General features: G+C 43.7%; 1 protein-coding gene across 2 annotated transcripts; it reads left to right on the forward strand.

The window, feature by feature from the left end:
* Positions 1 to 1649: 1649 nt before the first annotated feature.
* Positions 1650 to 3709, forward strand: LOC146860914 (uncharacterized). 2 transcript variants are annotated; one of them, XM_085644906.1, is made up of 2 exons: positions 1650 to 2300; positions 2417 to 3709. In XM_085644906.1, exons 1-2 carry the CDS (start codon positions 1650 to 1652, stop codon positions 3065 to 3067), a joined length of 1302 nt encoding a protein of 433 aa, XP_085501032.1. In that variant the 3' UTR covers positions 3068 to 3709. The 2 variants fall into 2 exon arrangements, with proteins under 2 accessions (XP_085501032.1, XP_085501033.1); XM_085644907.1 differs by having other exon boundaries at positions 3128 to 3709.
* Positions 3710 to 11724: the final 8015 nt, after the last annotated feature.

Genomic DNA, 11724 nt, shown 5'->3' on the forward strand with positions numbered 1-11724 from the left:
AAATTGATATTGTGCCATATTCTAGTTCAAGCTGAGCCTGCGTCTTGTACACAGTAATTGATACCACTAGCCACTCCTCTCTGTAGCACAGTCAGCGCTGAAGGCTTCAGGATTGTGGGTGATGACATGCCTTAGTGGGTGAATGTTCATGGACAGTGCAGGAGGAATTAAAACTGCTGTTCAGGATTCCACTTATAATTCGTATCTAGACAGCAAATTTTACAAGCACCAATTTCACAAAAGAGCTGTATGTGTAGAGAGCCTTGTAGAAGCATTACTACTAACTCTATTAACTCTGTATACTTGGGGGCAGATTTACAAGCCCCTGCGCCACTTTTGCATCACTTTTAACATGGGAAAAGTGACACAAAAGTGGCGCAAGGGGCTTGTAAATCTGCCCCTTAGTCCCTCAAAACCCGTTTTTATAAACATAGGGGGGCTTATTTACAAGGACCTTGCGCCACTTTTGCATAATTTTTCCCATGTTAAAAATTACGCAAAAGTGGCGCAAGGGCATTGTAAATAAGCCCCAATATGTTTTATTTATCGGACATTCAAGGCAAGCCCCCTCCACCAAGAATAAACATGAGGTAACACCTCACTCGTCTATTCCCACCCATGATCACTTACACCTATTTGACCGTATTGCTTAAATTACTTTTATTTCACTATGGCTAAATACAAGTACCCCATGTGCAAGAGGGCTCTACGTCACATTAATGAAAAAATAACTAAAGTGGAGCATCCTGTAATAGCAATACAGACTTAACTCATTTTGGATAATTGACGGAGAGGGTACGAGTATTAAAATACTTCAAAGCAAATCGTTACATTTGAATAATTTACTTATAGAAGTATGTAGCAAAAAAGAAAACATTGCAGAGCGAGGAGTTCTTTGCAAGTCTGAAATATGAAATAGCAAGTTTAGTTTCACTGTACATGGAGTATGAGAGAAGCACGGAGGTGGAAAAGGCGAGAATATTAGGATAAAGGTGGCTAAGGCAGCCGGGTAAGTGGGTGGAACAGTTCAAATAGGAATAGGAATATTAGTTTAAAAAATGCAAGAAAAGCAGGAATGGAGGGGTAACCAATGTGTGAGAAGAGGCGGTCCGAAGGATGTAACAAAAGGACACTTCAACAGGCAAAACAAAGAAACAAAATGATATGAAGGAAAGAAATATATTACTGGTGATGAAAGAAGGGCATAGCATTAAGAACACAGAAATGATCTCTGCGATAAACGCTTGCTCCTTACATTTTGAGAAAAAGTAATAGTAGTATAGGTTGTATACTACTCGTCACCATGTATTTTTTGACAGGTGGCCACGCCCCTTTGACCACGCCCCTTTGGTCCGTGTGTCTATATTGGACGCGTTCCAAGTCTGATTTTAATCGGGGTTTTAATCGGTCCTTATAACGTATTGATAAGATTATAGCATTTTATTGTTTTATAGGTCGTTATTTTGTGAATCATGGCTTATAAAATGATACGCCGATGAAATAAAAAAAATAAATAAAAAAAAAGCGTATAAAACGATAAGTTAGGATTTGTGAATCAAGGCTTATAAAATGATACGGCGATGAAATCATAAAGCGTATAAAACGATAAGTTAGGAATTGTGAATCAAGGCTTATAAAATGATACTGCGATGAAATCAAAAACGTATGAATCGACCACGCATGCAGGAGGGTTGCTAAGAAGTGGGGGTAGTGTGAAATACGAGTCTACAAACATACCGCGGGGCGTGTCTAGTATGTTCACAGAGGATATAAGCCAGCATTCCGAGGACCGTGTGTTAAGAAACCCCCGCTTTTTGCCGACAAAGAAAAGCTCGAGCTTTAAGACAACTTTGAGAATGTCTTGCTCTAGCGTGGAAGCGGGACCCCTTGGAGAAACTATAACAGCGATGCTGAAGGAAGCGGCAAATGCTGCAGACGACGCTGCAGAACTCGACGATAGTGATAAGGAAAATTGCGCGCCAACAACGCCTGCGGGTACTACGTCGGAGATGTCGTCGGCGATGCTGAATAAAAAGCCCGAGACAGACGTCGAGGCATCGGCTATGCCGAATATAAAGCCCGAGACCGGAGCCTGCGAAGAGGCGGTTGGTGGCGTTGCTAAAATGGCGAGCAATACCTCCGATGCTACAGACGGCGGTGGAAGAGCGGAACCAAGTGAAGATGACGAGGGTATTGACCTGCAAGAGCCTGAACCCGAGGACTCCAGCGACTGTACAGAGATGGATTCCGGAGAAGAATCTGTAAACGAAACAGAAAAGTGCGAAGTTGGAAAACGAAAAGTAAGTACGAACCGCAATTTTTCGGCAAATCCTCTGGGGTGTTTAAGAGTGTGATGATGAGGCGTGTAGTTGTGAGGAAGGCTGAGGTCGAAAAACCCCTTTTTTCTTTTTATCAGCAAAAGAGAGGAGGAGGAGCCCCAGGCGACAAAACCGCTAGCACGACTATGGAAGTCACACAGCCATCGCTACGTTTTTCATGTCTCTGCTGCTCAAGACAGAAAAAACTTGCCGTAACGCATAAAAACTGCAGCTGTAAGCGCTTAGACGCAATTGTACAATTTTGTCGTGGTGAAAGTTGGAGCACGGATCGATATCGCGGACTTTTGACAGCGATAGCCGCGATCATAAAATTGTGCTTAAAGGCGGGGTGGTACGACGAATGCGAAGGTTGTAAAATTGACGACCCGAGTCAGTTGCATCACGACTGTCTCACGACGGGTGATGAATATGAAGACAGTTTGATACGGAAACTATGTTACAAGCTGGACCCCTATAAGATTATGGCGACGTTGGGGGCGGTCTATGGCTTGAAAGAAATGTCAGTACCCGAAGATTGTAGTAAGATGATTGCGAATGTTTTAAAGTATATTAAGAGAGTACAGTCCCCATCAGAGCATGTGAAAAGTATGTATGAAGCGGGTGATGAAGACATACGCTTGATAATGAAACAGCATTTGAGAAGGAAGAATTACCGTAGATATTTTAAGATCAAGTATCTTTACAGGAGTTTAAAACCGAGGAACATGACATTTCTTAATGTAGAGTAAATGAAAACATGATGATCTTCGCGATTGCTACTATTATGTATGTGTGTTTTTCCGTTGCAGGAAAGTGTGTTTCGACACATGGTTGAGATCGGCGTGCGACCGAGCGTTAGATGCCTGGAAGACGCTTTTTATTTTCTGATCAGAGCAAAGATGGCGTACCCCAAACCAGTGTTTCGCCCGACCGCGCTATGTCGTAACAAGCGATGTGAAATCATCGAAGAGCTTGAAAAAGAACTGGGTCAGAAACCTAGAGGCTTTTACGACGTTGAAAAGAGCAAAATCTTCTTGGGCGCTGACGACGTGCTCGAAGATTGCATCGACAATTATATCAGGCGGACATTTTGCACCCTAGGAACTACTCTGAATAAGAAACAGTTTTTCAATTTCATGAATACAATATCTGATTTGTTTTGTCGAGCCTTCTTGAAGGGGCGTGGGGAGGATGTAAGAAGACTGGTACCGTTCATAGCTAGCAAAATCCAAATATTGATTCTACGTCACGAGTTTTTGAGAGCATTGTGTTAAATATCTATGTTTTTATCGTTATTATCGTTTATAGCGCTGTACATTCCTATATTACCAGTTTAAATCATACACTGTTTAATTCGTGTGTTATTAAATAATCTACTATTGTAAAATAAACCGGCTTCTAGTTCTGATTATTTGATAAAGAAAAATAATAAAACAAAAGTGAATTAATAGAATAGGGGGGCGGGAGTAGGGGTTGCGGTATTTTAGTTCAAGAAGCGCTACGATGCAGAAGCTTTTCAAAAGAGTTTATTACAACCCCTCGAAAGTTGGTAGTTTTGGCGGTGTAGAAGCCTTGTACAAGGAGAGCAAAATCCACAACGACGGTGTTAAAAGAACACAGGTACGCGACTGGTTATCGGGCGAAGATGCCTACACGCTACATAAGGGGTCGAGAAAGCGCTTTCAAAGACGGCGTGTGATAGTCAGCGGCTTAAATCATCAATGGCAAGCGGACCTTCTAGACGTCCGTGAACATGCCGCGGTTAATGATGGTGTAAAATTTATATTAACGGTGATAGACGTACTGTCAAAGTATGCATTCGCCGTTGGCCTGAAGGAAAAATCGGGGAGCTCGGTCACAAAAGCCTTTGATTACATTTTCAGCAGCGGGAGAATTCCTAAAAAGTTACAAACAGATAGAGGAAAAGAGTTTGAAAACAAGACGCTAAAAGCTCTGCTGAACAAGTATGGTGTAAAACATTTTGTTACAAACAACGAAGTGAAGGCGGCGATTGTAGAAAGATTCAACAGAACTCTCAAGGCACGAATTTGGCGGTATTTTACAGCGTACAACACATTTCGTTATATAGATCGTTTACAAGATTTTATTGAAAGTTACAATCATAGCTATCATAGAACCATTAAGACGTCCCCTGTAGAAGTATCCCCGCAAAATGAGTTGAAAATTTGGAGAACTGTGTACGGGTCCGTGTTCACCAACAACCCTGTTTCAAAAAACACTCTCAAAAAAGGTGATCATGTTAGGGTATCTAGATGCAAGGGGGTATTTCAAAAGGGGTATGAGCAGACTTTTACAGATGAGATCTTTGTGATAGACAAGATTTCCAAGCATTCAGGCGTTACAGTTTTTAACTTAAAAGACTATGCTGGGGAGGAGGTCGAAGGGTGTTTTTACAAAGAAGAGCTGCAAAAAATAAAACAGGATCAAGATCGTGTGTACCGTATTGAGAACGTTTTGGCAAAGAAGGGGCACGGGGCACAAAGACAGTGCCTAGTTAAATGGCGGGGATGGCCTGATAAATTTAATAGTTGGGTCTCTGAGAGTGAATTAAAGGATATACAAAGTCTACAACAGCGGATATAGGCATTTAGGTACCGCGGAAGCGCCATGGAGGTCGGACCTTTTTATCTGACGCTCCCGAGTAACGCGTCTTTGGACACTTTCCCTAATAACAAAATTTCAAATTTTACGGTGAAACTAGCAAAACCTATTCATCTACAAGGAGATTGGGAGGTGGCCCTAACAGAAATTCAGTACCCGCACACGTGGGACACTTTTGAAACAGAGGATGTTAGATTTACGGTGGTACGCAAGAAGGAAAGCGCCCACGAACTTTCTTTCCCGCCGGGGCACTATGACAACATACGAGACATTGTAGAAGTAATGAATAAATCCATTGGTAACATATCGGAACTTGTTGACCTTAGATTAACGTATGAACCACGACTTCGAAAAGTGCAGTTGAGGAATGCTCAAGACTATGGTATTTTGGTGCGTGAAAAACTGGGGAGAGTGTTGGGGCTGACGCCTAACGTTCACCACTCTTCATCAGCGGGGAAAGCCTACACGGATGTACACGGCGGATTTTATATGATGTTTGTATACTGCGACGTGATAGAGCATCAGAGAGTGGGGGATAGCTACGTGCCTCTCCTCCGGTGCGTGGAAATCACAGGCAAGAATAATAGCATGATAAACATCATTTACACCAAAAGAGATTATGTACCGATCAGCAAAAAACATTTTCACACAATAACTTTGGAACTGAAGGACGATTTGAACACTAATATAAGATTTAAAGTGGGTAAAGTCATAGCGAAGCTTCATTTCAGGCCGCGACGTGGTGAAGTGTACTAGAATTATGATTTTACCTGAAAATTACGGCGACGCGTCGCTCTATAGGGATTACTATAGAGCACAAGCCGGCTCAGGCCTCCCGGGGTTCCACGGGGCACCTATTATGTACGGGGCGGGTGTTGGCGGTATATTCAGAAGCCTTTTCAGAAAAGCAGTACCGCTTTTAAGAAGAGGGTTCCAGTTGGTAAAACCGCACGTGAAAACCGCTGCAGCAAATATTGCCCGAGACGTCGCAGGGCACGTTTCGGGGGCGGTGATGAAAAAGTTTACCAAAACGGGTCAAGAAGGCTCAGGTTTAATCTATCTCGAAAGAGGAAGGAAGAGAAAAAGGGGTGTATCACTAAGGGGGCCGCCCGCGTTCCTTCAAAGCGTTGTGAAGCGCCGGCGACCGGCTCAAAAGAGTTCGCTTAAGACCCGGAGAAGACACGGAAAAAAACGAGTCTCTAAGGGCAACATATTTTAAATCGGACCATGGCCTCCGTCCCTTGCGGTTCCCAGGAATGCACAAAGTCAGAGTTGGACCTATTCCAAGTACCACCAACGCAAACCAGCATTGAAAGTTCTCTATATGTCGAAGTACCGCCACTTTCAGCCCTGTCAGACACAGCCCCCTTAGAGTTCTTCATAGCTCGGTCGGATGACTACCTGGACCTTTCAGCTACCCTGATTTATCTGTCGTGCAAAATTACTAACGCAGACGGATCCGATTTGGACGCCGCAGCCCGAGTGGCGTTTTCTCCATACCCCATAGCCTCACTTTTTAACCAACTGGATGTGAGCCTCGGCGACCGGCTCATCAGCCAGTCAAACAACACGTATCCATACAGGGCTTATCTCGAAACGGTACTTAATTATGGGGACCCCACTTTAAAACGCCAACTTTCTGCAGGTCTCTTCTACAGAGACACCGCTGGAGAGCACGAGGACACGACTTTAAACGGTGCTAACGCGGGATTTAAGAGCAGAGCTAGCTTTACAGCCCGAAGTCGTAAAGTGGAACTGATTGGGCAATTACACTGCGATTTATTTTTCCAAGACAAATTAATGCTTAACGGTCTAGATGTGAAGATTAAACTGATTCGAAATAAAGACACTTTTTGCTTAATGAGCGGCGACGCAGAAAATTACAAAGTGCATATCTTAGCGGCGTCACTATTTGTGAAACGTGTCAAAGTGAGCCCGGTGGTGCGTTTAGCTCACGCCGAGACTCTGTTAACCAGTAATGCCAAGTACCCCATCGAAAGAGTGGAGCTCAAAGTGTTCAGCATCCCAGCCAGGGCGCTACTATCGAATACTGAGAATATTTTTTTCGGATTTTTGCCAAGAACTGTAATAGTAGCGCTGGTCGATAACGCAGCATTTAGCGGTGAATATGGCAGAAACCCCTTTAATTTCAAGCATTATAATATATCTCACAGCAGCCTCTCCGTAGACGGCCAAGCTATACCGGCAAAACCATACACGCCGTCATTTGGAACTGGGGGTGTGGCTAGAGAATATTTGGGTGTGCTGCAAGTTGCTGGGAAGTACGCATCAGACCGACCCTTCTTTGTGGATCGTGTAGAGTATTCGAAAGGCTATTCTATGCTGGCTTTCGATCTATGCCCTGACAACGACGTGGGTGGCGGCCATTTTTCGATACAAAAATCAGGCAATGTACGTCTGGAGCTCCGTTTTAGCGCCGCTCTACCGTCTACTATAAACCTTCTGATTTACGCTGTCTTTCAGAATGTTATACAGATTAACCATAGGCGAGAGGTGCTAATCGACTATATGTGATGAATACGTGGCAACTGGAACGTTTTCTCGCCAAAGACGAGACGGCAAAACATTCATTTTTAGGTGTATTCGCAGCTGACACTCTACCAATGTATCTGGGTAATCGCCAGCGACCGCTTCATTTAATAGTCAATACAGACGGTAAAGATCAAAGGGGTCGACACTGGTTAGCAATATTTCTAACAGAAAAGGACTCTGAGTTTTTTGACTCCTATGGCGTGCCACCAAACAGTTATCTGTACCCCAATACCATATGGCAATTTTTAAAAAGAAACACTTCAGGCCTAATAACATTTCATGAAAACCAGATTCAGGATGATGTATCATTTACCTGCGGGGCACATTGTTTGTTTTATTTATTTCATAGATGCCGTGGTGTAGACTTTGAAAGCATTTTAAAAATGTATTCAGCTGATTTGAAGGCAAATGATGCTCTAGTAACAAGGTTTGTGTTGAGGCAATTACGCAGATTGAAAAGAGGCCGTGTAAATAACAGACCGATGCAAAATTGTATTTCATTCACTGATAATATACATGTTTACAGTGTTTATGATAACTAGCAGACATCCACAAGGTCTATTTTACGCTCTCATTGGACTTTTAAAATCATATTTGTACCGAACATTTTTACTCTGTGATATAAAATGTATCTAAATAAATTGCATGAAAAAAGCCCTTAACTTTACGTGTCGGTCTGACTTTTTTCAGCACCTAGATGCCACGTTAATGCACCGTGGTTTATATTCATCCTGAAATGCTTAGACAGGCTATTGTCCGCATATGGTGCCTGGTGTGCTGTCGAGGTTTGCAAAAAATATGAATAAAAAAAGGGGGGCCTAACTTTACGTGTCGGTCTGACTTTTTTCAGCACCTAGCTGCCACGTTAATGCACCGCTGTTTATATTCATCCTGAAATGCTTAGACAGGCTATTGTCCGCATATGGTGCCTAGTGTGCTGTCGAGGTTTGCAAAAAATATGGATAAAATAAGGGGGGCCTAACTTTACGTGGCGGTCTGACTTTTTTCAGCACCTTGCTGCCACGTTAATGCACAGCTGTTTATATTCAACCTGAAATGCTTAGTGGATTATACCGTTTAATTCTCGACACACGAAGACATACGTGGTATTGTGAGTTGTGGCGGGAAACTGTCGGGTTTTGGGTATAAAAACGTGAGGTCTGCAAGAACATTCAGGCTGGAGCTCTCAGGAAAGCTACGACGCTCCAACCAACGGCGCTGGTGACACCTTCATTCTCCCACCACATCGGGCGCTTGAAAAGCTGAAGCCCCTGAAAGATTTCACCACCTGATGACTGAGCACCGTTTCCATTTATGAACATGTCTGAGGACCAAGAATTGTTGGTAAGAAGATTGTTTTATGTTTTTTATATAATCCTCTAGCTCTTTTTGAAGTTGCGCTTCTATTAGCGTCATCTCTCAAAGGTTAAATGCTTTTTTATCAGGGATGTAAGCTTTTTTTCCGGCTCAGACTGTCACACTAAGACGAATTAGACCGAAGTCCCGGGCAATGTTCTAACATGTGGTTCTAATTAAGTCTTTCGCTCCTCTGTCAAAAGGTTTTAAGCAATAGATAAAATTAGGTGAAACTCGGGGTGTTTTGAATTAACTGTAACTGCTAGTCAGGAACCGTGAAAGATGCATAAAAAAACAAAAAGTGTGTGTGTGTGTGTGTGTGTGTTTGCGTTTTTTTTTTTTTTTGTTTTGCCGGACCCCGTCTGAAATGCTCTAGCATGTGGTTCTAATTCAGTTTTTCACGTCGTCGTCAAAAGACTTTTAGTACTGTTACAGCAGCTGGCATTTTAAGCAATAGGAAATATGACATGACTCTCGGTGTGTTTAGATTTTGCACATGCTCTTACCTCAAAGACTATCTGCTCATTGATCCGTGTTTTTAAGTCAAGGACTAGTCCGCCTCCTTGCTTTACAGATCATGATTTAATAACGCTCGAGGTCTTAAATAATGTCACTATATAGCCTGGGGCCAGCGAGCCGGGGTTGAGCTGCGGCTTGAAAAGCAGCTAATTTGACAACTAAGGTCTGGGTCTATTTCTGCGGTCGTGTGTGTGTGTGTGTGTGTGTGTGTGTGTGTACTTTTGTTTGCATGAGCTTGTAAATACGTATAGCGGTGCTTTCAAGTAATTTAATTTAAACCAATATAGGAAATGTGTTACAGCTGTTTGCATTTTTGTCTTCGCAGGAAGTGGCCGAGGCGGCAGACGCACTTTTATTCGACACTGCGCTTGAAGGCCCTAATCCTATCGCAGCCAGTCAAATTTGCGGCTTCAGCGCGCATGCTGGTAAGAATTAATTCTCTTTTCTACTGGTAGTATGTTCTACCATAGACCATGCTGATGTGCGCGTGCTTGTGCGTGTGTGTGTGTGTGTGTGTGTGTGTGTGTGTGTGTGTGTGTGTGCTTGTGTGTGTGTGTGTGTGTGTGTGTGTGTGTGCTTGTGTGTGCTTGTGTGTGTGTGTGTGTGTGTGTGTGTGTGTGTGTGTGTGCGTGCTTGCGCTGCCACTCTCAGTCTAGTTGTAGCACTGATGACTATTGAGGACTCTTCCGACTGTTCATTGCTTGAATTAAAATTGTGTTTTTTGCTCTTACTTAGATAAAACTGATGATGCAATCTCCATCCAACACGTGCAGCAATCAAATACACAACAACCGGTTGTACAAAGGAGTTCAAGGTTGCCGCCTGACGATCTGAAAAGCAAAGGTCAGAAGCGTAAAGAAGCGAGGCGGTGAGGGCCACCACAAACATTGCAGGGTGGTTTTGGGGGGAGTACTGTTGGGGGGCCTGCATTGCATGAGTTTCCACCGGTGTCTGTAAATGGTGGCGGTTTGAGAAAGAGACACTCTGGCTGTAAAGAAAAGGGTGATCAAAAGCGCAATAGGAAAGCGAATGCTAATGATAACAATTCTGCTACTCTACAGACCTTCCAGGTTTCGAATTCAAACACGCCTACCCCTGGTTGCGTTCTCCCCAGCCGAAATTCAGAACAGATTCTAGGTGTCACAACGCACCCTTGCAGCGATACTCCGGTATTAGTGCACCCCCCACCTACTCCTACCCCCAAGTCTCACTCTCAACCATCAAAGAACTTGCATGCGCAACCAGCAAACGCCATTATTCCCCCCGATGAACAAGAAATAATTTCGCTGCTTGACGATGATGACTGTTGGGGGGAAAACGCGAATGTACCCGTTCAACAAAACAGATCAAAAGCAGGGCCAGCTGTACACAGCGAATGCTCCAAGAACCCACGCTCACAAGGGGGGTGTCACACAGATGTTACAATAGGAGGAGGACCCGCCATCACCAGTCCCCCAGTAAGGTTCGCACCAGGTGCTATTCACCATAATTTAAAGACTGAAATTGCCCACAGTGCTGCAGCAAACGGGGCGTCCGCAGCGGCGCTACAAGCTCCTAGACATAACCCCACACCACCCCTAAACATTACCGCAGTAACATCAGCATGCCACGATATTTTACCTTTAATAACAAACCTTAGGGGAAGCACTCTTAACACAGCATCTATCTGCGAAGCTATTATTTTTGCTTTAAGTAATCGTGATACAGTAGCTCAGATACAAGCCATTGAACGCATCAAAGCTGGCATCGTACGTATACAGCAAAATTTAGAGAAATCACTTTCAGCTGCTTTAGTAACTGCTCAAAATCAGCTCGAGTCCTCTGTCTCCTCGCGCGCCATAGATGATGTCCTAAGTGTCAAAAAATCACTTAACGTTGAGATAAAGACACCACTTGACCCCCGCAGTGGGGCTGCTGCTGCTGCTGTTAAAGCTTCACTTCCCAGCGACGCGGCTGTACTTCAGGCAATTTACGCAATTTTTCCCCTAATAAATACCCTAGAAGGATTAGGCTTGAACTCTGCACCCGTCAGTTCATCCGTTTTTAATGTTCTACGTGTACAGGAAGCTTCCGGACATATCGGCGGCATAACAGATGTCAAACTAGCAGTAGAGGACGTGATCCAAAATACTCAGACTTCGCTCGCATCTATTTTAGCAGATGCCCAAGCCAACCTTGATTCCTTGAGTCTCGACTCGGGAAACTGATAATGACCCCCAAAGAGCATAGGTCGCCGAGAAGGTCTGAAACTACAGTCGCCAAACGTAAAGAGAAATGGTTAGCCGCTAAAGTAGTCAGAAATCGGTTAGCCAAAAACCTAAAAAGAGCCAAAAACCATTTGAGAAATATACGCCGT

The sequence above is a fragment of the Triturus cristatus genome, chromosome 3_1 (genome assembly GCF_964204655.1).
Source record: "Triturus cristatus chromosome 3_1, aTriCri1.1, whole genome shotgun sequence".
NCBI lineage: Eukaryota > Metazoa > Chordata > Amphibia > Caudata > Salamandridae > Triturus > Triturus cristatus.